The sequence below is a fragment of the Brachypodium distachyon genome, chromosome 4 (assembly GCF_000005505.3).
Source record: "Brachypodium distachyon strain Bd21 chromosome 4, Brachypodium_distachyon_v3.0, whole genome shotgun sequence".
Taxonomy (NCBI): Eukaryota; Viridiplantae; Streptophyta; class Magnoliopsida; order Poales; family Poaceae; genus Brachypodium; species Brachypodium distachyon.
Genome location: NC_016134.3, coordinates 42,481,646 through 42,509,205, shown reverse-complemented (window position 1 = coordinate 42,509,205; position 27,560 = coordinate 42,481,646). Strand labels below are relative to the sequence as shown.

The 27,560-nt window shown below is 50.2% G+C and overlaps 4 protein-coding genes and 1 pseudogene across 4 annotated transcripts; 3 read left to right on the top strand and 2 right to left on the bottom strand.

The window, feature by feature from the left end:
* Nucleotides 1-3,116: 3,116 nt before the first annotated feature.
* On the top strand, nt 3,117-4,752 carry LOC100831677 (cytosolic sulfotransferase 5). The gene has a single exon (XM_003576769.4). The coding sequence runs from the start codon at nt 3,348-3,350 to the stop codon at nt 4,452-4,454; it is 1,107 nt and encodes a 368-aa protein (XP_003576817.1). The 5' UTR covers nt 3,117-3,347; the 3' UTR covers nt 4,455-4,752.
* Nucleotides 4,753-6,109: 1,357 nt separating this feature from the next.
* Nucleotides 6,110-8,207, top strand: LOC100831376 (cationic amino acid transporter 5). The gene has a single exon (XM_003576768.4). The coding sequence runs from the start codon at nt 6,254-6,256 to the stop codon at nt 8,114-8,116; it is 1,863 nt and encodes a 620-aa protein (XP_003576816.1). The 5' UTR covers nt 6,110-6,253; the 3' UTR covers nt 8,117-8,207.
* A 393-nt stretch (nt 8,208-8,600) lies between these two features.
* Nucleotides 8,601-11,688, bottom strand: LOC100833440 (protein PIN-LIKES 7). The gene is made up of 11 exons (XM_003578564.4): nt 11,385-11,688; nt 10,960-11,179; nt 10,769-10,848; nt 10,511-10,635; nt 10,310-10,434; nt 9,995-10,216; nt 9,797-9,916; nt 9,576-9,676; nt 9,421-9,473; nt 9,142-9,327; nt 8,601-9,060 (listed from the first exon to the last, which is right to left on the bottom strand). The coding sequence occupies exons 2-11, from the start codon at nt 11,092-11,094 to the stop codon at nt 8,936-8,938; spliced, it is 1,272 nt and encodes a 423-aa protein (XP_003578612.1). The 5' UTR covers nt 11,095-11,179; nt 11,385-11,688; the 3' UTR covers nt 8,601-8,935.
* A 6,380-nt stretch (nt 11,689-18,068) lies between these two features.
* Nucleotides 18,069-20,960, bottom strand: LOC100830769 (annotated as a pseudogene).
* A 4,877-nt stretch (nt 20,961-25,837) lies between these two features.
* LOC100830458 (RING-H2 finger protein ATL8) lies at nt 25,838-26,815 on the top strand. The gene has a single exon (XM_003576766.4). The coding sequence runs from the start codon at nt 25,996-25,998 to the stop codon at nt 26,557-26,559; it is 564 nt and encodes a 187-aa protein (XP_003576814.1). The 5' UTR covers nt 25,838-25,995; the 3' UTR covers nt 26,560-26,815.
* The last annotated feature ends 745 nt before the right edge of the window (nt 26,816-27,560 follow it).

Below are 27,560 nucleotides of genomic sequence, written 5' to 3'. Positions count from 1 at the left end.
TCGAATAGGTCCTATCCCTTGACCAGTTCCACACAAGTGAACCTGGTGGGCTGCCATCACCGGCCCCTGGCTTCGGACGACGATCACGCTCGTATTTTGGACCATTTGATGTCAGTGGAACGACTTGGTATTCAATGGTGCTCCACCACCATTCCGTGGGGTTCTCCTGGCCATCCGCAAGGAGGCGGTGCGGTGGGAGAATGCCTAGCTTCTTTTCGGCCGCTTTGACGAGTGGGTTGCTTCATGCCATGGTTGACTTCTATGTGTTTTTAGCCACTTTGTGGCATGGTAACCGCTTGCGGCATTGTAACTGGCCTTCTTGTCCTTCTTCTTTAATTGATAATGCACCCGTTGGGTCGCACTCTTAAAAAAAGAAAAGAAAAACTATTCTTTGTCTGGCTCGACATCGACTCAAATTACGAGCATGACTCTTGTAAAAACATTAAATTAAGCTCGCTTATGTTTTGATAAGAGAAATCGTTGATTCGTTTATGGTCCTAGTTTTTTTGGGAGACAAATGCCCCCGAGGTCCCTATTCTTTCGCGAAGGTGTCAAGTAGGTCCTTAATCTTTGAAAATACACGTTTAGGTCCTCATTGTTTGTTAAGTGGTTCATCCCATGTCCCTCGCCTGTATGCACAGCTCCGGCCGCATGACGCGGCTGCCACCTAGGCTTTGGACTCACATGTCAGGCGACGACGTGGCGTTGGCCGAAATGGACCAGAAACGTGTACCGGTGATTAAAAAGTCAAAAAAATGGCCAAAACACAAGAAAAGTGGGCTATTGTCCCATTAAACGGCAAAACGGTGATTTATGCATCGGCCCAAAACGGTCCGGAACAGTGTACCAGGAGACATGAGGTCGAAGAAATGGACGGGCCACAAAAATTCCCAAGACGGTGATTCTTCTGCACTAACCTAAAACCTTGTATCCGGAGTCACGATATCGAAAAAATCAGTCAAAAACCCAAAAAAATTGGAATGTGGCCTGTAAAAACGTCCAGAACTGGGAATTTCGTATAGGAATAAGGATGAGCATTTTAAACGAAAAAACTTCTTGTCCCCAGCATTGCTTTGGTGTTTCTCTCAATTCGTTGCGTTTTTCACAATCTTAGAAGTTGTTCACACAATTTTTCATCATTGTTATTAACATTGACGAGCTCTATGGCAAAGTACATGTAGAACTATCAAGCAGCAAAAATCTGCATTGAACAAATCACAGATGTACGCGGAAGAGTAAAACGTTTTGATTTTTAAGGCAAACTAAATTACACACGTTCATTTATGACCAAACATCAAGAAATTCTTTAAACGAAAGTTTTTGCCCACCGGCTGTTCTATAAATATGTTTTTTTTAATACATATTTTGCGTGGAATTGGCTTCTTTGGCACACGGCCCACCACCACCAGCAGTCCAGCATCAGCAACAAGTTCCACTATTTCAGTTAGTATGTAGGAGGAGTATAAAAGTTTTATTTTCTTTGACAGAAAGATGTCAAGAATTGACTTACGCGAGGCCAGCTCGTAACAATTTGAGTCCATACGGGCCAGCCAACAAATAGAAAGTTGAATGAAAGGCTCAAATTCGACTCATCTATCGGTCTAGCTACGTAAAGTTCATACTCATCTGATTTCCTTTTAAGTCGTGACACATGTCTGTCAAGTACATTTTGCAGCCCTAAGCCCCTAATCAAAGCAATTAATGGGCCGTATCGGGGAAGGGCGGCGGCCCAAGAGCAGCAGGGGATGGCTGGTGCGTTGCTTGCGCAGAGAAGTAGCAGAGACAGAGAGCTTTGTGCGTTTTGCAGAGAGAAATAGCAGGAAGATGAATTGGTCGAGAATATAGCCGTTTGTAATTTAGTTTTGCAGAGAAATTGGTAGATGAATTGAAGAATATAGCCGTTTGGAAATATAAGTTATAACCGTTGAAAATATAGCCGTTGAGAATATAACTGTTTGATAATTAAATTATAATATTATAGTTTATTTATTTAATGAATATAAAATAAAAATATTTGGCAAACTGAGCCTAGCTCAGCTGGTTGGTTTCTTGTGGTGGAACCAGTCCACCCAGGTTCAAGTCTCCGACTTGACGTGGGTGCTCGCATTTTCCTGAATTTATTTCAGGAACTAACCACAATGGGAGTGACGTACCTCTCTCGGAGGTGTTCATAGGGATGAGTGTGCGTGCGTATTTGTGAGCGTCTGCGTCTGTACTGTGTTTTCTCAAAAAAAAATTGATTTAAATTATAAGTGTTTCAAATATATAATTTCAAGTCATATCGTTTGAGATATAGATGTTTTACGGTGGAAGCATATAAATAAAATATGGATGAATGAAATATAAGGGGTGAGATCTGAATAGTCTGTCATGAAGACAGACAAATTTTAGAAGAGAGTACCGAGTCCCCGTACGAAGAATTTAGGAGCTGTTTGCTTGGCGTCCTGACGCGAAGTCTCCTGGCCGGAGCCATGCCAGGGTTGCATGCGAATCTTGTTTGGATGCTGCCTGTAAAGTCTTCTAGCTAGCCTGGCCTGGAAATCCATTACATAATTAGCCGGAGCTCAGGTCTCCAAAATCGATGGGCTGACCCAGGCTAACCAACCAAGCACAGCAATAAATCAAAACTGCTGCAGATTAGTCACATCGGTAGCTTTTTTATGCACTTTAAGGCTCAGGCTCCAACCAAACAAGATTATATCAGGCAAGCCTGGCCAGGCATAAAAGTCTAGATTCTTGGTTTCCACTCGGGCAAGCAATTTTCTCTGCATATCTTTCAGGTCCCTCTTTCTTTTTCTTTTTGTTTGTTTCGAGAAAGATATCGTCCGATTTTCCTTCTATTGATTCTTTTCCGATCGAGATGTATGGATCCATGTGTCTACATGCCTAGATTCTGTTCATGGATTAACGAAAATGTGCAAGAGCTCTATTTGCCTCTGCCATTCTATGATTCGTTTTGTTTTTGCGTATGGCACCCCCACTCTCTTTGGCAGCATCTACTAATTCGAAACTTAATTTAAAAGATATATTTCGACCCGGACGTTTTTAAGATGCTTCTAATAACCAACGCGAATGGTAAGTGCTCTCCCTCGTTTAGATCCTATTTCCAGCCAAACAGGGCTGAAAAAGTCCGCTCACAGCACAGCACATGTGCAACCACCATATGTCCCATCGCTGCATCAAAAATCCAACAGAACTACGCTGTAACACGTGCTGCACTGCGGCCTCGTCTCTTCTTTCTTTCTTTTGGGAGGAAGGAGCCTCCGGCCTCGTCTCCTCCCTCTCCATCCGCTGCTCCCCCCACTGCCCTCCGCTGCTCCTGCATCATCACCTTGCCTTCCGCTCCAATGGATACGCAGGCCGACACAACGGCGGCCATCGAAGAGACAACGGCGGCGGTAGCCGCCATCGACGAGCACCATCCCGCGCTGCACACGCACAACGTGGCCGAGGTCGTCCCGACTCTGCCGCTGGAGACGCGGTGGCCGCCGTTCGCGCTCCGGCGGTACCGCGGGTACTGGCTGCTGGAGCGGTTCCTCCCGGCGATGGCAGCCTTCTACGACCACTTCGAGCCGGCCCCCAGCGGCGACGTGCTCCTGGCCACCTGCCCCAAGTCTGGCACCACCTGGCTCAAGGCCCTCGCCTTCGCCACCACGCACCGCGCCGCGCACCCGCCGTCGTCCGGCGACCACCCGCTGCTCCGCCGCAACCCGCACGGGTGCGTCATGTTCCTGGACACCATCTTCGACCGCCCCGTCGACGCCGCGCGCGGCGTCCTCGCGGCGTACCCGTCGTCCCCGCGCGTCTTCGGAACCCACTGGGCATACTCCCAGCTGCCGGAGCGCATCACGGGCGGCTCATCATCACGGGTCGTGTACCTCTGCCGTGACCCCAAGGACGTGATGGTGTCCTGGTACTGGTTCCTCAACAAGATCGCCGCCCATGGCACCGGGCACGAGCTCGACGGCCGCCTCGACTTCCACAACCTCTTCGAGGTCTTCTGCGAGGGCCGCAGCGGCATGGGCCCGGTGTGGCGGCACGCGGCCGAGTACTGGGCGGCGAGCAGGAATCACCCGGAGAGAGTGCTCTTCCTCAGGTACGAGGAGTTGACGCGTGACCCCAAGGGCAACCTCGTGAAGCTGGCCGAGTTCCTGGGGTGCCCGTTCACGGCGGCGGAACGGGACGCCGGCGTGGTGGACGCCGTCCTGGATCTCTGCAGCCTGGAGAGGCTCAAGAACCTGGAGGTGAACAGGAGCGGCGAGCAGGAGGAGGAGCTGGTCGTCACCAACGACGTGTTCTTCAGGAAAGGGGCGGTCGGCGACTGGAGCAACCACATGACGCCGGCGATGGCGGCGAGGCTGGACAAGATCGTGGAGGACGCCCTGCAGGGTACAGGATTCTCGTTTGCTAACTCCACACGGCAGAGCTCGACGCCGGATGACGGTGCTCAGTAGATCGATCGCCTGCTCGGCGCATTATCACATCAAATCGAGCTTAATTTCGACCACGTGTGGTCTAGTTGTGAAATGTTGAGCTCCGGAACATGTGTCATAAGCTGTGAAGCAGCCCGTTCCTGAAAGTGGTGATGGCTCTTTGATGTTTGGTCACGAATGAACCAGTGTAATGTATTTCGTGCTAAAAACACTTTTGGAGCTCTAACTGTAGTTTCTTTTTTCCACTGGCTTTGGTCCCTATTCTTCTCGCATGTGTGTTTTTGTGTAATTCATTCTAATACTAAATGGCATTTAGATACTTTTGACTTTTTCTTTAGAGTAAATTCTATTTTAAACCACGACGTAGTCTGAGTTGGACCCGATCTTCTAAGGGCATCTTCAACGTTACTAATTTCTATTTTATGATTTCTCTCTCTTTTTTCTCTTTTTTATTCACTTCTCTTTCCTAATGGACCCACACGTCATCCTCCTTTTATTCTTAGTTCCCGCGTAGATACTGTTACTTCTGCAAGTAACAGGTATTATTCTTTTTTACCTATCTCTCCACCACATAGGACTAGTACCTGGTTAGTATCAACCATTGGAGATGCCCTAATCCCTGAAGTTAGTATCATGTACTTGTGAATCCCGACCAATATAATCATAACATTGGAGTCGTTTGGCGTACCGGGGAAAAATCGATCCCAACCGGGATTATATGTCATGCATCACTATTCTGAATGGCATCCTAACCCACTTGTAAGATTCATCTCTAACCTTTTTCTACGGAAGATTGAGATCTCGGCGCTGCCTACCATGCCACACTGTTCCGCCCAGGCGTCGCATGAGCTGCGCCGCTGTTCCTACCATGCACACCACGCCGCTGAGACCCACATGAGCTCGCCGCGGCTCCATTGGCCAACGCCAAGTCGCCATGCTTGCAGCTATCGTGTTGCTGAGTAGCCGCATGAGCTGTGAGACCGTTCCCACCGTGCAGACACGCCGAGACCCACACGAGCTGCGTCGTGGCGTCGGCGTGCGCATCGTCAAGCCGCCATGCGTGTTGCGACACCATGTGGTTCTAGTCAGGAATGACCTAATTCCCTGTTGTCGGGATCAACAAGGACATGGTGCTAAATTCAGAAATTTGGAGATCATAGTTCAAGTTGGAGAAGCTCTACAACGTCAGGATTTAAAATAGTCTTTACTATTTTTTAGCAAAAGAAAATGAAAAACACTCGCCCTGCACCCCGTCAAAACCTTGAAAACCTCATCTTTTCTGTTGAGAACTTGACAGTTATCCGGTGCAGATTTTCAGCTGTGTTTGTTCTTGTTTGCTCTTGGCTCCAGCCGCCCAACAACCTGACCGAGTCTATCGCCACCCCTCCATCATCTCTGATTCTCTGTACATGCGCCGAGGAGTGCTGATAATCTAGGAGCTGTAGCCGGTGTCAGTTGAGGCGTGAGGCTTGTATCTTTCGTAAGATTCCCTGTATGATGAATCAATACAAGCTCACATCGGATCAATTCTCATCTCTTTTACATTTTCGTCTCCTTTACAGGTGTCCACGTCCTGGCTCTGTTTTCTCCCCAATGGTCAGAAGAAAATTTCTGTTTGATAGGTGCACTTCAGAGGCGGACACGAAAAAAAGGGCAGATTGCAAGCAGCAGAAGAAGACAGTTCCGTCGCTTCTGTCCTCTCGTGGTGACGGCCTGGAATCTAGACCAACTGGTCTCTCCGACCGCGAGGCAGCGCTCCACACAGAAGGTTTGTCCTTGCTTGCGCGTCCGGTAACCACAGGGGGAGGACGCGATCCACCATGGCGCCCGCGGAAACGCCGCCGCGAGACGATCACGCGCCGAAACCAGCAGCGACCACGGCGGCAACGAGAAGCTACTGGCGGTGGCGCAAGGATGACTTCTTCCCGGAGCCGTCGTTCGCGAGCTGGGCCACGTACCGTGCGGCGCTGGCCGCGACGCCCTCCCGTCTCGCGGACCGCTTCCTCGCCGGCCGATCCACCGACGCCGCCGAGCTGGGCGCGATGCGGCGGCGGAGCGAGAACGAGATGCGCCGCTGCCTGACGTGGTGGGACCTGACTTGGCTGGGCTTCGGCTGCCACCTCGGCGCCGGCATCTTCGTGCTCACGGGGCAGGAGTCGCGCGACCACGCGGGCCCCGCCATCGTGCTCTCCTACGTCGTGGCCGGCGCCTCCGCCATGCTCTCCGTGCTCTGCTACGCCGAGTTCGCCGTCGAGATCCCCGTGGCCGGCGGCTCCTTCGCGTACCTCCGCGTCGAGCTCGGCGACGTGGCCGCCTTCGTCGCCGCCGCCAACCTCATGCTCGAGAGCGCCATCGGCACGGCGGCCGTGGCGCGGGCGTGGACCTCGTACCTCGCGTCTCTCCTCAACAAGCCCGCGAGCGCGCTCCGCGTGCACTTGGCGTCGCTCCCGGACGGGTACAACGATCTGGACCCGATCGCGGCCTCGGTGATCGCGGTCACCGCGTGTCTGGCCATGGCGAGCACCAAGGGCAGCTCCCGCGTCAACTGGATCGCGTCGGCGGTGCACCTGCTGGTGATCGCCTTCATCATCGTGGCCGGGTTCCTCCACGCCGACGCTCGCAACCTGACCCCGTTCGTGCCGTACGGCATGCCGGGCGTGTTCCGGGCGGCGGCCGTGGTGTACTTCGCGTACGGCGGCTTCGACAGCATCGCGACCATGGCGGAGGAGACCAAGAACCCGTCCAGGGACATCCCGCTGGGGCTGGTGGGCTCCATGTCGGCGATCACGGCCATCTACTGCACCATGGCGCTGGCGCTGAGCATGATGCGCCCGTACACGGCGATCGACCGGAACGCGGCCTACTCGGTGGCGTTCGGCGAGGTCGGGATGCGGTGGATGCGGTACGTGGTGGCCGTGGGCGCGCTCAAGGGGATGACCACGGTGCTGCTGGTGGGCGCCCTCGGGAACGCCCGCTACGCGACGCACATCGCGCGGAGCCACATCATCCCGCCCGTGTTCGCGCTGGTGCACCCGAGGACCGGCACGCCCGTGCACGCCACGCTCCTCATCGCCGCCTCCTCCGCGTTCATCGCCTTCTTCTCCAGCCTCGACGTGCTCGCCAGCCTCCTCTCCATCAGCACGCTCTTCATCTTCGTCATGATGGCCGTCGCGCTGCTCGTCCGCCGGTACCACGCGCGGGGCGTCACGAGCCAGGCGCACGGGCTGCGGCTCCTCGTGCTCGTCTTGTTCATCCTCGGCTCGTCGGCTGGAATTGCCGCGTGCTGGGGCGTGGCGCCGGAGAATTGGGTGGGGTACGCCGTGCTGGTGCCACTGTGGGCGGCGGCGACGCTGGGTGTCCAGCTGGTGGTGCCGGTGGCGCGCGCGCCCAGGGTGTGGGGCGTGCCGCTGGTGCCCTGGCTGCCGTCGCTGTCCATCGCCACCAACATGTTCCTCATGGGCTCCCTCGGAGCGCAGGCGTTCGTCCGATTTGCCGTCTGCACCGCCGTCATGATGCTCTACTACGTGCTCGTCGGCCTGCACGCAACCTACGACGTGGCACACGAAGACAAGTCAGAGCACGATGGGGTGGAGGACTCCGGCGATGCTGCCGCTGATGACAAGAAGGCGGCAGCGGCCACCGATGTGGAGAAGAGTACGGGCACCGGAAACGACGGGTGCTAGGGTGTTTCATATCTAAGGCGCACGAATTTTTAAGAAAAAACTTAAATCTCGTTTGACGTTTCATAGCCGTTGAATTATTATTTTGACGTCATCTCACTTTTCTCTTTCGATCGTTTTCTTATCTCAAAACACAAACCATATATAATGGTTAAGGAATCAACTTATCTCTTAACAAAATATCAGGCAACTCAGGTAAAGCAAAACCCTTAAGATATACGGAGAAACAATGACCAAAATCTGTATGACCGACGACCGATTGGTGGAGCATGATGCGAGCTTGAAACCTGGCCCCAGCCGATGGACCGGTAGAGCGGGAGTGCGATGGAGTCATCAGTCATGTGCTGAACTGCTGATACAGTTCATGGCAGATTTGAAGGTGCAGTATCTCTGGTCAAGATTGTTAGGATTACTTGAAGGATCAGTTAGAGAAACCACACAAGAGCTGGTCGAGAATCTCTTGCCTTGTCAGTACAGTACACAAAAGTTATTCTAAAAGATCTTACCCGATGTTTATTCCATCACAGACCCGCTATCTCTTGCAAAAAAACAAGAGTATACAGCCAGAAAAAAAAATGGAGCTAACAGGAAAAAAAAAATCTACTGTAGTACATACAGAAAGAATCGCGTGTCCTGTATTTTACACGCTGAAGCTGACCTATACATGTTTGGAACGCGGGAGAATTTCTCCCGGCCCGTCACAAAATCGAACTAAAATCAAACTGTTCTTAGCAGAGGTCCATATTCTCACCTCGGTTCACCGTGTCTCACCATTCACCAATGTATATCCATCCCAAGGTTTCCGTTTTGTGGCCGCTGGCTTCAGGACAGAATGGACATGAAGACAGTCGACCACGTGGTGAGCGCGACGGCGGCGACCAGGTACGTCCACAGGAAGATGACGGAGCACTCCTCCTGCGCGACGTCAAACAGCTGCGCCATGGTCCCTGGAAATCAAGCGCGCGTCAGCCAGTGAATGTGCATCATTTTACTGCTGCCACCGAAATGTTTTCAGAAGTTATACTGACCGATGTTCATGGCGGGGGGCAGGGCGAACTGCATCATGAGCACGTAGCGGTAGAGCGGGTCGTGTGGCAGGAACCCGACGCCGCGCGCCGCGTGGACTACGGCGATCCCGACCACCGGCATCACCACGTAGCGGATGCACACGATGGCCACGATCACCGCGCGCTTCAGCACCGACTTCCGCAGCCCTGCGCATTTTCAGTTCAGGTCAGCGTAAGTGGTCAAGATCTGAGACAGTGCCCATCGGTGGCCAGCACATGTACTCTGGCTGCGTAGCGTACCTTGTGTTAGGTTCCCGCCGAGGATGAGGGTGATGCAAGGTATCGTGCCGTTGCTGTAAGAGAGAAGCAGAGCTTTGTTTGAGAGCTTGAATTAATGAAGACTGAAGACAGTAGTAGTACGTTTTTGTAGGTAGACAGACAGAAGCTTTACTTACCCCATTAATTGGAGAGAGTCCTGGACGACTTTGAGCGGGGCACCGTCGCCGATGACCAGCGATTTCAGCCATGGTACCAGCCCGACGACGAATCCGATTATCTGGCAACAATGCAGTTTAACACCAAATTCAGTCCAACCAACTCATGTTGCCAATGTTGTACTAAGTCTCTTTTTTTCTTCTGAAAACAAAATGTTGTTGTTAATTATGCAGAAACGTACTGCGGATATAGTGGGCGGTGCCGTCAGCTCCTCCACGACCTGGTGCAGGGTCTCCTTCAGGTTCGTCCAGCAGCCTTTGTCGGCGACATCGCTCTCGCATGACAGAAGAAGTGGAGCACTCTGCATTTTCTGGCCAAGTCAGTTTCTCTGAAGATAACAACAGAAACCAACCAGGACCATGGACAGTTCTGAACTTACAATCTGGTTGCCGTCCTTGTGTTCGTCAGGCGTAGCGGACGCCGGGAGAGGCGCCTCCTCGTCGGCCCCGGCAGCAGCTTCGCCATCCGCTTTGAGTTCCGCCAAATGCTCCTCGTCGCTGTCGGCCGGGCACTGGATGCTTTTGGACTGCATCTTGTGGTACAGCTTGCCGGACTTCTGCATGAGGCTGTAGGTGTGCGTCCATATGAACAAGCCGCCAAGCTGCAGACAGACACGTGGTGAAATTCTTGCCAGTTTGACAGAGAACATGTAACTTGAACAAGGTAGCTTGATCCTTGAGACAAATCTGCTTACAGCCATAGACAGCGACGAGTATGAGAGCGCGCGCGAGCGGCACCGGCTCCGGTCTTCCCCGAAAGGGCTGCCGTCTTCATCGCAGACGGCCGGGACGATGATCAGCAGCAGGTTGCCGAGATTTCCTGCAATTTTCGGTCAGTGTCATATGAGTGTCAGAGAAAAGTATTCAGTGTGGAGACTAAAAGACTGAATCTGTACCTGCTGAGCAGAATGAGATGATCAAGCCTCGGAAATGCGGAGGCGGTTTCAGGATCTTGCATACTATCCATCCCAGAGCGCCACCAACCAGGAATGTGATTCCTATGTTAACCGGCATGAACCACCTGTAAGATGATGGATAGAAAATTAATTAGATCACAGACATTCTGTCAGTTCTGGCTTCTGTCACCTCCTAATATGTTAGCATTGTTGCGGCCTCTAGCTACACTCTGGAACCTGACAACTGCTGTTACTCACCAAGAAATGACGTCAGACAGCGTCACCGTCTTCGCAAGGCTAGCGAACATGAGAGAAGGGGTGAAGACAGTAAAAACAACCTGTCAGGGAACAAAAACATGTGGGATTAGAAGTTGTGTAGTGAACATATCGATTACTGAAAATCTGAGGGTGAAACAAGAATATACTGTAGTGTGCTAATGGAAGCTTACCTTGTTCATATCCCTCCGAGCGCTCACTGTCAGAACATTGCTGTAACCAGAGGCGAGGAAAGCTCCGATGACGCCTATGAGCAAGACCTGGACGATCGGCATGGAAGCCACGAGAAGCAATGACATGAACCCCATCTTTCTCTATAGTGCAGGATCAAGCTTTAGTCACTTGTTGATCTGCTTTCCGTGTGATGATTCCAAGGTCAAGATTCAGAGAAACCTGTAAAGAAAAGAAGCAGAAGAATAATTAATGAGAAGAAGTAATCCTCCAAAAGTTTCGGGATCACCTCCGTTGGTCCTTGCATACGTAATCCCGAGATCGCCATGGCAATCAAATAAGGAGATTGAGCTCCCAAAAGAGAAACAAAAACACGAGCTAGCTAACTTCCAGGAAACATATGTAGAAGAAGCTAAGTTAAGCTGACCTGGAGGCTAGGACCCGATCCGATCCCAAAACGCGGGTGGATGAACAGAAGCAGAGAACGATCCACCGGAATTGAACTCTGGGAGCCAAGATGAGTGGGATGGAAAGCGTTTGGTAATTAGCACTTTGACGCGGCAGAGGAGATACGTGCGGGTTTAAATAGCGAGAGACAAAACGCACGCGCGCGACTGCGAGCCAGCGGAGCCACGGTGAAACTCTGGGATGGAGTCGAGATGGCGCCTGCACCGCATCCGCCCCGTACCCGTACAGCGACGCCATCCATCCATCTGTTGCTGCTTCCTTCCTTCCTTCCTTCCTTTCCGACTAATCCCGGAGACCGCAGCCAGGGTTAATAAACAATTGTAAACGCGCATATATTGTTATCCTCCTCCTTGTCGAGCCTATCTCGCACGCACAGGTAAATATGCATCCACGCAACACAAGACATATCGAGAATTGCAGCAGATAAACCCGCACTTCTTACGAAACGATTATTCCGGGTTTCAGGAGAATTGCAGGCGAATTGCCAGACTATCTTCTGGCAGAGTTTGATTAGACTTCACTGGCGGCATTTGAATCCTACTAGATCATAAACAGGCACAATCGTGTCTCCACAACTCTACCAAGAAAGCAAGAAAAGGATTCTTCCGGGTTTGTCCTGTCGTCTCCCTGTTTGAGTTTGACCAATCACGTAGTACATCTATCTCCCGTTATTTACGCAAGCGCGAGAAAAGAAACCGGACTCGAAGCTAGCTCGGCCGCCTTGGGCCCCCTAATTGGGTTGGAGAATTCAACTCAGGCTCGTGCTCTCCGTTTTGCAAATTGCGGTTTTCTTGTATGCTGCTGCGGTGCTGCCTGGTGGTTATCTATCAATGATTGCGATGGAGATAGCTACCTCTCTGCAAGACTGCAACCATGTTCTAAGTTGCTCAACACACGGCCAGGATGGCAGGATCATGTGCAGCGCCACTGGTTTCGTGGTACGTCCAAATTCGGTCGTAGGCTCCACCGGAGGGAGGAACGAATGCATATGGTACCAACAGAGTTTTTTTTTAGCATGTGTTCAATTATTTGATTTTCGTGGTGTGGTAACAAGGACCAGATGACGCACTGAATTGGGATTTACCCAAATAGGCGAAAGATCAAATGGCGGCCGGCTGCTCGCGTGCTTTTGTGATAAAAACCTGGTGAACGAACCTCGGAAGCCTCAGATCGAGCAGGCAAAGGAAGTAAAAAAGGACAGGTGAGCAAAACAACAACAATAATTGGCTGCGGCGCAGGAAAGCACGAGCCAACCGTTCGCGCTGTCTGGCCGGCCCCTGCTGGCAAAGATCTCCTGCACGTACAGCAGTTGTGGTCGATCAGGACATTTCCCGGACAGGACTGAACGCTCCACTGCCGATCGATCCAAGGCCGATGCAATAATGCAAGAGGTAAAAAGGCTCACCTGCTAGCCAGCTATACACTCCATGGTACAACAATAAAGAGGCCCACGCGAGCACGGTACATCCGAGGTCGCAATCCCGGGCGGGGACCGACAACTGAATTTCGACAGAATTGGTTCAGAACACAAAAAAATTTAAAAAATGGATTCCTGACGAAACTATTTTACAAAACTGACCCTTCGGTGTAGCGCCCGCATACCGGGCGTTATACCTACACTATAACGTCCTGCGGCCGGGCGTTACACCGGTGCCAGCGTGGCCACGTCGTGGACCCACGGCTAGCCACTATAGCGCCTCTTCCGCGGGCGCTATAGTGGTAGTTTAGCGCCTCGTAACCAGCCGCTATACCCCCCTGCCCTAAAGCGGCCGAACCGCTCGGGCCAGAGGCTTACGCACAGAAGGGTTCGCCCTGGCCTCTCCCGTTAGAACACAGCGGCGGCGGTTCCCCTCCAAATCTCTCCCCCGATTCGTCCCAATCTCCGTCGAATCCGTCCGCATCGGCTCCCCCCAGGTATTCTCCTCCGATCCCCTCTGTTTCCTCCGCATTTTGCCCTAGGAATTTCTCTACATTAAGGCTTCGAGTTGGATTTGGGGCAAACCATAGTTCATGTAATTGCTCAAGAATGTTTGGTCCGAATTATGGAATGTTATTGAGGGTGTCTAGTATTTGGATATGTAGCACTTTCTTGTTGGATATATTTGGGGCAAACCCTAGTATATGTACTTGGCCCAAAAATGTTTGGTAGGTAATTATGGAATGGTATTTAGGGTGTGTAGTAGTTGAATGCCATGCACTTTTCTTGTTGGATATTAGTCAATCTCAGGGACGTTGATGGATGTTTTCCATTGTAATTATATTCTAGATGGTAAGAATTGTTCATGTTCATCACGTGGACAAAGAGGCATTTTTGGAAGGCAATGTAAAGGCGGACACGGAGGAGCACTTGGTCTTCGATTTTAGTCCAACCTATGCCGAGCTATTGGAGGAAGTGAGGTTTGAGTTGAAATGGATGGACCCAAACGACGTGGTAGAGTTGGAGGGAAAACACAATGTTGGGTATGGAGTGCACCTCCGTTGGAAGACAATGCGCATATCTTCCGAGCAACGTTGGGAGGCATACAAAGAGACGGTGGGCCAATCACAAGACAAAGTTGTAGAGATATTTGCTACAAGAAAGGCTGTTCCAGATTCTCACATTCACCTGAACCGTAGTGCGGCTTCCCCTTCTTGCGCAAGAAGTCATATCTGAACTGAGCCAAATGTTGACGCCGATGTTGGCAACACTACGATGAGTCGGCCTGAACCTGAACCGTGGCTAGAGGAGGACGATGATATGCATGACAATAATGTAGGTGATTTGGAGACATATTGTGAGCAAGAGGATATGGACCGTGAAATCCCATTTAACCGAGTATTTGCATCGGATTTGGATGAAGATGGTCCGGAGGAAGAAGTTGATGAGGATGGGTTGACAGCCAAAGAAGCTAACGCTTTCAAGGTTGCCACTGGCCGGGATCTAAGTATACCATTTTTCCGTGATGTTAGCTTGGCGGATCAGGCCGTGGTTGACGGTGGCGAAGGGTTCGTGCTTGGACCTAGGCCAAGTTCCCATCGGGATGTGACACAAAGACGGTATGGCATTAAGGCTGGTTTGAGATTCCGAACATTGCTGGAATTTAATATGTGGATAAAGGAGTTCTCCGTCAAGCACCATCGACCGTACAAGGTTGTCCACTCTAACAACAAGATTCGATACACGGTTAAGTGTACCGAAGATCGTTGTCCATGGATTGACCGTGCAAGGCCACGTAAACTAGGGTCCGAATGGTATATCGTGAGTTGTTGTGCTACTCACTTGTGTGATGGCAAGAACATAGATGAACCTATGGTGAAGAACGATCATAGACAGCTGACCTCAGAATTCATCACTTATAGGCTTTCTAATTCCATCAAGTCACTTCCAATAATACCCATTAAGTCGGTCATGGAGCTTGTCTATACTCTCTTCCATTACCGGGTGAAGTATGGGAAGGCATGGAAGGCGAAGCAAACCGCATTCAAGATGTTGTATGGTGACTGGAAGGAAGCCTACAACCGTCTCCCAAGGTTGTTGGGTGCTATGGCACATACAAACCCGGGCATGGTTCATGTGGTCGAGCCTTTTGGCCAATGAACAAGGACTTACAAAGGTGCAACCGTGCGGATTTTTTGCCGTGCTTTCTGGGCTTTTGAATAGTGCATACAGGCTTTCCAGCACTGCAGGCCGGTGATATCCGTGGATGGCACCTTCTTGACCGGCCAACTCAAGGGCACAATGTTGGTGGCAATAAGTTGTGATGCAAACAACCGGTTGTTGCCTTTAGCTTTTGCATTGGTTTCAGCAGAGAACGCCGATAATTGGGCATGGTTCATGGGTTTGCTTAGATCGAAAGTTATACCGCTGCAAAGGGAAGTGTGTGTCATATACGATCCCCATCAAGGAATTTTGAACGCGGTGGAGGCTGACATTCCTGGCCATGCTCGATTGCACAATCGATGGTGCATGCGGCATTTTTGTGCCAACTTCTTTAGAGCATGTAGGAACAAGGAATGACGGACCTTCTTCAAGAATCTTGCAAGGCTTACTCCGGTCCGTGTTTCTCAAACTTGATAAACGCACTGCTGGCTTCACGGGACCTCAGCGCAGGAGGGCATGAATTCCTGATTAGGCACCTCGGTGATAGATCGAAGTGGGCACGCGCTTTTGATGAAGGGGGCCGCCGGTACGGTCAAATGACAAGTAACATGGCGGAATGCTTCAATAACGTGCTGAAGGGGGTCCGTGCATTGCCCGTTACGGCAATAGCTCAATACACTTTCAATAAGCTGAATGAGTACTTTCTGAAATATTCAGACGAAACCGCCAAGCAGATTCTAGGTACGTGGAAGAAGCGTAACAGGCCTCTCAAATACCCACCTAAGGTTGATCATTGGTTGACATATCAGTCACGGAAGGCGCAACCTTTAAAGCTTGTATGCTTTGACAACGATCAAATGATTTACCAAGTAAACGAGCCTGGAGGCAGCACAAGCGATGGTGTGCAACATGGAGGCAGGAGTTTCGAGGTCTCGTTAACGAAATCTGAGTGCTCGTGCATGAGACCATCGTTGCTGCATCTCGCGTGCTCACATTTGCGGGCGGCGGCATGACTTAGAAATGTCAATGTTAACAATCCGCTGACCGTGAGGGAGTCCGAGTACTCGATCGATACCACGAGGAAGACATGGGAAAGTAGATTTCACCCATACTTTGACCAATCGCGGTGGCCTGAGTATCATGGAATTCAGATGTGGCCCGATCTAGAGTTGAAGGTGGTTTCACGAGGTAGACGGAAAACCAAGCGTCTTAGGGGTGACATGGACGGATGGGGTGGTGGCGGCCGCCGAGAAATGGGCAACAATATATTCGAGGAGCCTTCTGAAAGATCAAGGTGTGGAGATTGCAACTTGGAGGGACACAACACTAGAGGTTGCAGCAGCCAGCAACCTAGAAAACGATCGAAGAGGAACGCGGCAAGCACAAGCCAAAATGGTGGCAGCCAAGAAGGTACTGCCCAGCAAGCTCCAAGCCAACTTGGTGGCAGCCAACAAGGAAGTACACGAGATGGTTCTAGCCAACAAGGTCCTAGCCAAGGAGTTAGCCAACAAGGAAGTACACGAGATGGTTCTAGCCAACAAGGTCCTAGTGCAAGGAGTTAGGCAACAAGGAAGTACACGAGATGGTTCTAACCAACCAGGACGTACCCGAGGGAGAGGTCGCCAACGAGGTACTGGTAGCCAACAAAGAGGGACACGAGGGAGACATACATTTCAAGCTCCCAGGCAACAAGTTGTCAACTGGGGTGGTGGTATGATTGGATACCTATCAGGACCGTTTCCGTAAGAATTTCTTTATTCCATTCCATATTTGTTTCCGTAAGAATTTTTTTATTCCACTACATATTTGTTTCCGCAAGAATTTCTTTATTCCACTACATATTTGTTTCCGTAATATATACATTATGATGCTACCTTACCAAAACTAACATATACGTTGCACATTTTGTAGGTATGGCCGGTACTCAACCTCCGAAGGCGCCACCTAAGTGGGACGATGAAGAGGAGAGGGACAAGGGTGAGAGGCTAGGGTGGTGGAAGGCAACTGAGATGAAGGTGAAAGAGCAGGAAGCAAGGGAGAGGGAGAAGGAAAGAATTAGGAAGCACAGTGAGGAAGTTCAAGAGAATTCTCGAATGAGATTTGAGGCGCACATGTACAGTTGGAGCCGGGAAACTTGGTTGAAGCAACAAGCTGAGCTTAGGAAGAAAGAACAAGTAAGGAAATTAACTGAGTCATGGGAAAGGACTGAGAAAGAAGACGCCAAGAAGAGGGAGAGGGAGGAGAAGGAATGGAAGGAGAAGCTGGTTCGTGAGGCTAGTCGCGCAACGGCACTCGACGACGAAGCAAAGCTGAAGGAGAGGGAGAGGAAGGGAAAGGGTCCTTGTTCGACCCAATAGACTCTTGTCTGTGCAGTTTACTCCTTTTTCTTGAATCAACATTTGTAATATGTATTGAACTATGAACTACGAATTAGAATTTGTAATCTGCATTGAACTATGAGTTGTGATGCACTATTTGATTCAGGACATTATAGATTCCGAGTGTGAACATTTTATATGTGCTGTTATGTATATCAATCTGTCTGTTGCATCACAGCTGTTTGTTTGAATTTGCAACAGTTGTTTGTATTCCAACAGCTGTTTGTTTGAATTTGCCCAGGTCAGTGTGTAGCGCCAAGGGAACGGGCGCTACAGATCCATGATAGCGCCTGGTGCCTGGGCGGTAGACATATTAATTTTAGGCAACAGAAGGGTCCAGTACCGTTTTGGGGCCGAAATTTCTCCAAGTCAGTTTGTAGCACCGAAGGAGTGGGCGCTACGCCTCCATGTTAGCGCCTGGTGCCTGGGCGCTAGACATATTAATTTTAGGCAACAGACGGGTCCAGTACCGTTTTGAGGCCGAAATTTTTCCAAGTCAGTTTGTAGCACCGAAGGAGCGGGCGCTACACCTCCACGTTAGCGCCTGGTGCCTGGGCGCTAGACATATTAATTTTAGGCAACAGACGGGTCCAGTACCGTTTTGGGGCCGAAATTTTTCCAACTCAGTTTGTAGCGCCGAAGGAGCGGGCGCTACACCTCCATGTTAGCGCCTGTTGTCTGGGCGCTATACCTATTAATTTTACACAGAACGGTTTAATAACAGTTCTAACACCTGTAATAAAAGTTCACATGTAAATCACAGTTCATAGTTCACCGTTCACATAAACAGTTCATCGTTCACATGCATAGTTCTACTAGCTTAGCACCAGAGCAACAAAAGTAGACTTATATTCAACTAGTCTGAGAGCACAAGAAATAGAGTTATAATAGTTCAACAAGTAGCACCAACGAGTAGCATGACAGTTATGTAAAAACACATCTACTTCCTAGACCCTCTTCCTCTCTTCGAAGCCAACTTCTTCCTCCGTCAGGGTGGTTCCGCGTCTTCATCGTCTTCATGTACCTCTTCCTCTTCCTCTCCTTCTTGCTCTTCTTCGGAGATGCCCCTCATCCGTCTCCTTGAGCTGAAAGTAGCTTCCTCTGTAGCTTCCTCATCTTCACTGTCGGAATGAACGGCCACCTTCTTCTTTTTCGTCGAATAATCCGATGGTGTAAATCTGTGGGGTCCCTTTCCCTTGTTTCCACGCTGCTGCTTAGGGATTGAACGTTGATAATCACCTAATGTGGTGTCGTCACCCATAGATCGTCCTTCCTGCATTCGATTGCCATGACAATTGCATAAATGTAAGCACAATGTGAGCACAACTGCATTAATGTAAGCAGAATTCAAACCCAATTGCATTAATGTAAGTAAAATTCAAACCTCATTGGACAAGTCATCTTGAACATCTTCCTCAGCATCAGTGGGTGAAGACGAACTTGAGAGTGCTCACGATGACATCTCGCGGTCACAGCAACCTTCTATCAGGTTGGCTAACCGCCGTAGCCTATTGCCCTGCCGCTATATTGTTCAGAAATGAAAAATTGATTTCTCGTTTCACATATATGCAAATACAAAAGACTAGAGAAGCACGCACCTTCATAAACTTCCTTAGTGCACTCTCCCCCTTTTTCCCGTGAGGAGTTTCATCGAGAACTATCTCTGTTCTGTCGGCGTCCTTCCTGATCTCATCACGCTGAAATGAGGAAAATATTAATGTGTAACAACAAAATATTGGAAATACACAAAAGACTGGAGAAGCATAACACTGTTACCACAAAGTGCAAGACATTCGCATATGATGTTTGCCTCCCATCCTTTACAAGCCTGTTGTACTCCGTGTTTGCAGCCTCGTCGAATAGGTTGTCCTCTTCCAAAATCTCATGGCTGTACGCGGGCCGGCAAATCTCCGCTCTGGTGTTCTGAAGATACCAACGAAGGTAGTTATTAAATGCATTAGGATTTGCTGGCCGTTGGGGCGTTCCTTCACCATTCTCCATCTTGGCCAAGCACCTTTTGAACTTGTCCACATGCACCCTATGTTCCTTAGGCCAGTTTTGTTTGCTCTTCTGTTTTTTCCTATCAAGCCTACAAATATTTGGAAGGCACCATATTATTGCGGTAAAAAGGTAACACCGGAAAGCTTAATGAGAACAACAAAAACTTACTCATGCATCTGTATGTTTGTGTCCTTCCACTTTGGGGGATTCGTCTGGAACAACCCAAACTGTTGCATCACACGCTATGGTTGATGAAGTTCAACCGCCCACAAGCATATCATTGGACATCGCATCAACCACAGATGTCTTTCTTCCAAGCACTTCGGGTTTAGCTCATAATCGAATGGGACTCCGAAATCGTCCCTACTACCATATGGCTGCCATTCCACCTTAAACATATAACAAGCATCGCAATGTTCAGTTAGCATAGAGCACGGAAATCATAATAATTTTCTACTATAACAATATTTACCTGCTCAGGGGTTAAAACTCGTTCGTGTACTGCCTGTACAGAAGTTTAGTGTCGTTCCAGTTTTCTCTCGTACGGTTCCACCTGTAAACCCAAGTGGGTCTCCGCAGCGGGTCTTCTTCATCATCCCAATCGTTGAATGCCAACGTTTCCGGACGTCCAACGGGGAAGCGTTCCCAGCTCCAGATAGACAATAGAAGCAATGGACCACCTATGCCGCTGTCTGGTTTGCTCCTACGACAAGCATCGTCCAACTAAAACAAGAGCTAATCAGGAAATAAATTAAGACATGTCATCAAAGGTCATTGCACATAGAAACAACAATGAAATATTTATTACCTGTCGGTAAAGGTAGGCAAGTGCAGCTGTGCCCCAGCTCCAATTGGAGTCCCATACGGTCAAGGCCTTCAGCCAATGCCATTGAGCTGTCCTGCCACCCCCGTCAGCAAACAGAGTGCGTGTGATGACATACCACACGTATACTCGTGTGTACTGCTCAACCATCTGGATGGCAGCATCCTCGGGGCACTCGGAGAAGTTCTCAACTATCCAAGTGTACGTTGCTCCCGCTGGCACTCTGTCCTTAGCGGGGTCCTCAGGGGCCTCTGGTGCCCGACCAATAAGATCCGCCATCTGCTGGCGCCATCCCGAAGAGGCCGTGTTGATACACATTGGTTCCCCGCCGATGGGGAGTGCCAGGATCATGGACACGTCCTGAAGAGTGACAGTCATCTCACCGGTCCGGAGGTGAAAAGTGTGGGTCTCAGGCCTCCACCAGTCGACAAGCGCGGTGATTGCACAAGCCTTCATGGCTGGTGTCGACCGGGTCACCATATGGATGAACGGAAGGAGCTCTGTCCTCAAGATGAACGGTGTGTACCGCTCATCGTAAGACATGGCGTCTGAGGAGGCACCGTGAGACCGAAGTTTGAGGGATCCAAGATCCTACAAAACAAGTACAAAAGCAATTAAAGTTAAGATCGTCTCACTTACACATTTGGAACAAAACAATGACAAAAAAAACATGTAAATGCTCATTACCATTTTTTCATCCCGTAGCAAACGCCCACGGTGAGCCATGTCGTAGTGATCCATTAGGAGCGTCATCCTACATGTTCCAACTAAGACATATTAACAAACGTATGGGACACCCGTACTCCCAAATAGTTGTAACAATTTACACAAATTAATTGATTATAACAGCCATCCCACATGCATGGAAAAGAGCCATTCCACAAAACTACAATTCTCTCATGGTAAGGACTGTAGCCAAGTCAGTCTTGTTGTGCCATTTGCAGTTTATAAGATATACCAACTCATGAACTTCCATTTGAGTCTACAACTTACTGCCTAACTTCCGTTCTACTTGAAGAACACTGACAAATACATATATGTGTGTGTGACAGGAGGTGCATGTGCAGTTCAGTCCTTGCTCAATTACTAGATTTTTGTATACATATATGTGTGTGTGACAGGAGGTCCTATCTTGCATGTACAAGGGGAACAAGACAGTGCAATGCTTAAACGCTTTTAATTTTCAAGTATCATGGGCGTTGAAAGTTAGACATTTGTACCTGAAAATTGGGCTCGAGCTAAAGTTTAGATACTAGTCAAGTATTTCAGCCTACTTTTCACAAATCAGAAAAATATTTACTAATTCAAAAATCTCTAGCTACTGTCCACAGTAAAAACATAGGAAATTCAATCAAATTTTTTGCATATCTTGTTAATGTGTGCCGTTGAAATTTTGTGACACGAATGCATGTTGCATCTTCCACTGATGTATCAATTGGTAGCAAAGAACGGGAGCTTTGTACCAATAAGACCAAGTTTAGCCATGTAAATGTGTATCATGTGGAAAATTACTTGGTGGCAACACAGAGGGGATCCTAACCCTAGAACCCTCAATGTAGAGAAATTCCTGGGACAAAATGCGGAGGAAACAGAGGGGATCGGAGGAGAATACCTGGGGGGAGCCAATCCGGACGGATTCCACGGAGATTGGGACGAATCGGGGGAGAGATTTCGAAGGGAACCGCCGCCGCCGCTGTGTTCCAACGGCTGTGCGTGAACCCTTCTGTGTTTCCGCCTCTGGCCCGAGCGGTTCGGCCGCTTTAGGGCAGAGGGGTATAGCGCCTGGTGACGAGGCGCTAAACTACCATTATAGCGCCCGTGGACGAGGCGCTATAGTGGCTTGCCGTGGGTCCCCGGCGTCGCCACGCTGGACAGGGATGCCACGCTGGCACAGTGTAACGCCCGGCCGCAGGGCGTTATAGTGTAGGTAACGCCTGGTATGGGGGCGCTACACCGAAGGGTCAGTTCAGGAGTTCATTTTTCAAATTTCGTTGTGTTTTGGGTCAATTCTGTCGAAATGATGGACCGACAAAGCAGCTAACCGTGGCACCTACATGTTCTAGCAAGATGCCTAGGTGGGTGCTTAGAAAAATTAACCGATTTTTGTTAAGCACTGATGCTTATTTAGACTAAACAGATGCCTAACTTGGCACCTCTTCTATACAAATAAGCACTGGTGTTTAAAAAAGTGTTTGATTTATTTTCGTAAACAACTGTCTTAACACCTTGCATTGTACGTGGTCCTGCATTGTACGTGCTCCTACTGGGAGGGAGGTAGCAGTTAGCAGTCACTTTTACGTCCCGTCGCTCGGGTGATCCTGGCGCGCGGTGGGCAGTCGTGCCAGAGATACGGGAACGGAAAAGCACGTGCTAATCTTTCCAGCCCCCGGGCCCGGCCCAGCTCGCGTTTCGCAGTCACGCCCGGGCCGGGCGCGTTGAGCCGTCGGCGGCGCGCAGCCGACAGTTCAATTCGGCATGGGGCAACTGGCTGCTTATTTTTGGATGGACCTGCGTGGCGGCGTCACTCTCGGACTGAGTCAGCCATGACATCGTACGGCTGGATACACATGCACTTAGCACGCCGTCCCGGCCTTGCGATGCATGCGTTGCGCGTGCGGGTTCAGGTCGCTCCTGGTTACTCGTCGGTGCTCCATGTTGACTACTGGGTACTGGCCTGCCCAGCCCGAGAGGGGAAGCGGGATGCAACTTGCAAGCCGGACGGCGTCGTCTGTGGTTCGCCTCAGTGGCTCTGCTTCTCCTGCTCGAGTCCTGCGCAGCAGCAGAAAAACCAAGAAGTACTTTTCAAACTTTAGCCGAATCAAATTTTGTCGACACTAGCGTTCCTTCCGTTTCATAAAACTTGGCATGACTTTAAACTTATTAATATAGGACTTTCCTTGTCAACAGAGAAATAGCCATTATTCTTCCACGATTCCATCCTCTATATCTAGGGAGGTCTTTCACCGTACACTTTAATCAGTAACAGCCGTGTTCGGTGAGTCAAAGGTCCACCTAAGTCTACCAGCGTCCTTTTCGTAAAAAAAATAGAAATAAAGTACTGCACAAAGTGAGTCGTATATGTGTTTTAAAGGACAAATTTGGCACAAGTGTCCAAGAAATCCCACCACAACCAGGAATTAGGTGAAGGCAAAAGTTATTGACTGGTTGGGTTGACGCTATGTGCCCATCTAAGTCTTGGTTTCTTATCCCCTAATATTGTCATGCAATGTAATGGGCTAATATTGTTCGATTTATTTATTACACATTGATAGATGTGTGCCCTACTCAAATACACACTCATTGTGTAACAAAAATCGCTAAATATATAGTACCTATTATTTATCCTATTCAGAGCGCGGGAGACACCTGCAAGTGAAAGTACAACGCACTCGCTCGGCATAAAGATTATAGAAAGTATGATTTTCATCATTCAACTTGTCTAAAAATATGCAAATTGTCTCTCAACCTTTTCTTATCTCTTAATTGTAGAAACCGGATACTAGCGATCCCTCATCCTGTGAGTCCGCCAAAATTGCTCCGTGAGTCCGCCAAGTTGGCATCATTTTTAGCACGCAAGTCAATATATTTTCATCAAAAATTTAAAGAAAACCTAAGTCAATGTGTTATTTCCAGACCAAAACAATGACATGTCCGCGCCAATACCACTTTGCATGGGTTGAGAGATCATTGTTATCCGTTTCGACAATTGAGTGATGAAAAATATACTCCGTACAAAAGAAAATGAAGTCACTCTATGCGTACTTTTTGATAAGTTGAGAAGTGAAAAATAGGCTTCTCTGAAAAATAAGCTTGTTTTTTTTATAGAGAGAGAGAGAGGGGAAAATAAGATTGTTTTTTTAGGAGAAAATAAGCTTGGTAGGCTGGCTGCACCAAAGGCAAGCGAAATTTAGTGGTGCAAAAGAGGCCACTTCCGAAATAGCCCATGGGGATGGCACCGATTTGTCTCCCCGGTCCAACAGGGTAGCGGCCACAGGTCTTTGCAAACTGGGCCGTCACAAGAGCCTTTCTTGGCCCACCAGTCCGGAAGTCGTCCCCACCGAGGGAGGCAGCTCAGGGAGGGGAGCAAAGCAATCCAACGGACTTCCCTAAAAAAAAAGAAGCAATCCAACGGACGCGGCCCCAACTTTTGCCCTTTACCCGATCAAATGATCCATGATCTGACCCTTGGCGCTACGTACCTGCGGTACTTTCCCTTTTTACTTTGGCCATTCCTCTCAGCCGGGTAAAAAGAAGAGGCTTTTCCCGGTGGAGGTGGGGATCTCCAGCCAGTCAGCAGACGATCTAGCAGAATAGCCAATCAGCCGGGTGTTGACCATGGTAGGGTTTAATGTACAAAATCTTATCCTGCGCCCTGGGTGGTGATCAGCAGGCGCTTTACACCTAGTATGGGTTTATCCATCTTTATCCCCGTCGGTCTTCTTTGCGCGACGCTTTGCCCTTTCTATCTCCCTCCTAACCACCATGATTGGCATCAAGATAGATGTAGGTAGATAGATCATAGATTTAGATAACAAGTGGACAAAAAGAAACGTGATCCCAAGCCAAAGGGCAAAGGCCAAAGGGGTCCGCGCAAGTTGCGGGCGTCCCGATTCGAGCTGCCCGGGTCGAATGGTCGATCGATCCATGGGGCGTCCCGCGTTCGCGTGGCGCAAACGAGGAAGAAGAAGGTGCTTTCGTACCCACTTGGCCGGGGACCGGGCCCGGGGCGTGTTCCTGAGTGACCGGTTTAGGCCACGACGGAGCACGTGTTGCTGCGCAATTTGCACGCTTTCCCGTACGCCAGTACTGCTTTCCGTCCCGGAATCGTTATTCGCCTTTTCTCATGACCTGAAGAAACCACGGTCACGATGCATTGAATCAAGACGGGTTTGTTCTCTTGTTGTTCTTTTCTTCTTTTTTGCGAGTTTTCTTTTCATGGAAGCACGTTCCAGGGAGTATGGGAGTACTATGCAGTACTACAAGTGTGCTTAGGGATCGGTCCCAAGTCACGGTACATTGGCATGGCACAACGTTCTTCTCGGAGGTTGGCGCGTGCGGGGGTCGGCGGCGCCTATGTTATCCAATCCGGATCTTTGTTGCTTTGACGTGCACCTGACGTGGCGCGTCGCCCTACACATGGGGTCCAGTCAGTCTCACGCTTTACCCTGCGTGCGACTGCTTTACTTCAATTTTCTCCTCTCCCTTGATGAATCCCTTTGTCTCTAGCTTTTGATCGGGGAATCATGTGCCCCTCTTTTTCTCGCTCAAGAAAGCAATGCTCAACTCATTTCACTTCACTTCCGTTCCGGCGTGACACTATACTGGCGAGCTGGAAGTATCGCAGCTGCACGCACTGCATCGATCTCGAGCGGAGGTTAAGCGGAGCCGACTAATCGGGATCGGTCGCACCTAATTTAGAAAGTGACATGTACCCAGTTGTAGCAAATTAAAGGGCAGGGAAGAAAAGAAAAGCTACTCTAGCCAGAGAGATGGAAGCAATAAAAACATGCCACAGGAAATTCCACAGTTTCGAAAGTGACAGTGCACTTACGAAAGCTTAATTAATTATGCATATCCCTAGCCTACTACTGGTACTGGCAGTACTACCATGGCGGCCCCTGACACTATAAAAATGCAGCGACCAGCACCTGACTCCTGCCTCCTCCTCACCACAATTCCCACTACGAAACACTGACCTAAACTGGCCCCATCTATCTCTCTCTATAACCGGCGCGCACGCTGCTCGGTCTAGACCATTCCGTTCACCTGTCCCGGGCGATAGAGGAGAATGCGGCATCTCTTGCAATCCGTCGAGCACCTGGAGGCGGCGGCGGCGGCGCCGCCTTCGGCCGGCGGCGTGCACACGGACACGTTCCTGATCCTGGCGGCGGTGCTCTGCTTCCTGCTGTGCGTGGTCGGGCTGGCCTTCGTGGCGCGGTGCTCCCGGCTGTGCAACCCGTCGGCCTTCTCCGTGGACGCGGACGCGGACCTGGCGGCGGCGGCGGCGTGCAAGGGGATCAAGCGGAAGGCGCTGGACTCGATGCCGACCGTGTCGTGGGCGCGGCCGGAGCAGGAGGGAGGTGACGAGGAGGAGCGGCCCGAGTGCGCCATCTGCCTCGCCGAGTTCGCGCGCGGGGACACGGTGCGCGTGCTCCCGGCGTGCGGCCACGGGTTCCACGCGGCCTGCGTCGACGCCTGGCTCGTGTCTAGCTCCACCTGCCCCTCCTGCCGCCGCACGCTAGTCGTCTCCACGGGCTGTGCTGGCGCCGGCGCCGACGTAGAGGCGCAAGCCTCGGGCTCGGGCTCGGGCTCGGCTGCCGGCGCGGGCCGTTGCCGGTCGTCGGCACCGTAGACGAACGACCGGCCCGCGTGCGTCGGGACGTCCAGCGGCTTTGACCTTTCTTGGTTTGTTCTCGTTGCAGAGGAATTAACCAGCACATGTACATACATATACACGTGAGTCCTGGGCTGCTGGGTCGCGACTCCTAGTACAATGCAACTGTACAGTGTGCAGTGGTGCATCACTCACTCAGATATCCATTATTTGTGTCTGTAAACATTTTCCTATGTGAATACATGTAGACCAGCTTAATTGGCTTCTGTGTTAATTATCGTGCGTGCGTGTGACACAAAAGCGCACGCACGTACGTAGAGCATCGATCGATGGATCGTCGTGCGCATGTCGCTTTGGTACGCACCACGTACTACGTACTTGCAAAAGTGGGAAGGAAAGTGCATTTGGTGGTCAAGTGGAGCGGTCGATCGTGGCGCCGGCGCGCCGGTCGTGCTCAATCGCGTCGCGTCGTGGCCGGCAAGAGTTGGCGCTGGGGACGAGATATTTTCCCGGTATTAGTTAGGCCGTGATGTGTACGCCTGCACGGACGCGTTGTACGGATGGGGGCTAGGTGTTTGTGCGTGCGATCTATGGAGTATATACCAAACTCTGGCATTGCTAAATTTTGGCAAAAAAAAGCATGGTGCACACTTCACACTAGAAAACTCTGGCACGAGGAATGTGCTGAGCACTTTTCTTCTCAATTCTGACGTCTTTCTTAAAAAAAAAGTACTACTACTACTACGGAGTAGTATCAATGAAGTCACTTTAAGCTCAAAAAAGAAAGAAAAAATGCAGGGCAAATGCTCAGATAGCACTGTGAAGAAACGTGGTAGCTACTGTCGTCCCAATGACATCACACTGAAAATGTCAACTTACGTAATACTTTCCTCTTTTCCAAATAAAACGTTGTAGCTCTGTCCTAAGTTAAACCAAGTGGTCATTTGTGGGCTGTGGTTGTCGAGATGCCACGAACATCTGGGATGCCCTCCATAGAGCCCATCATGCAGCTGGACGCA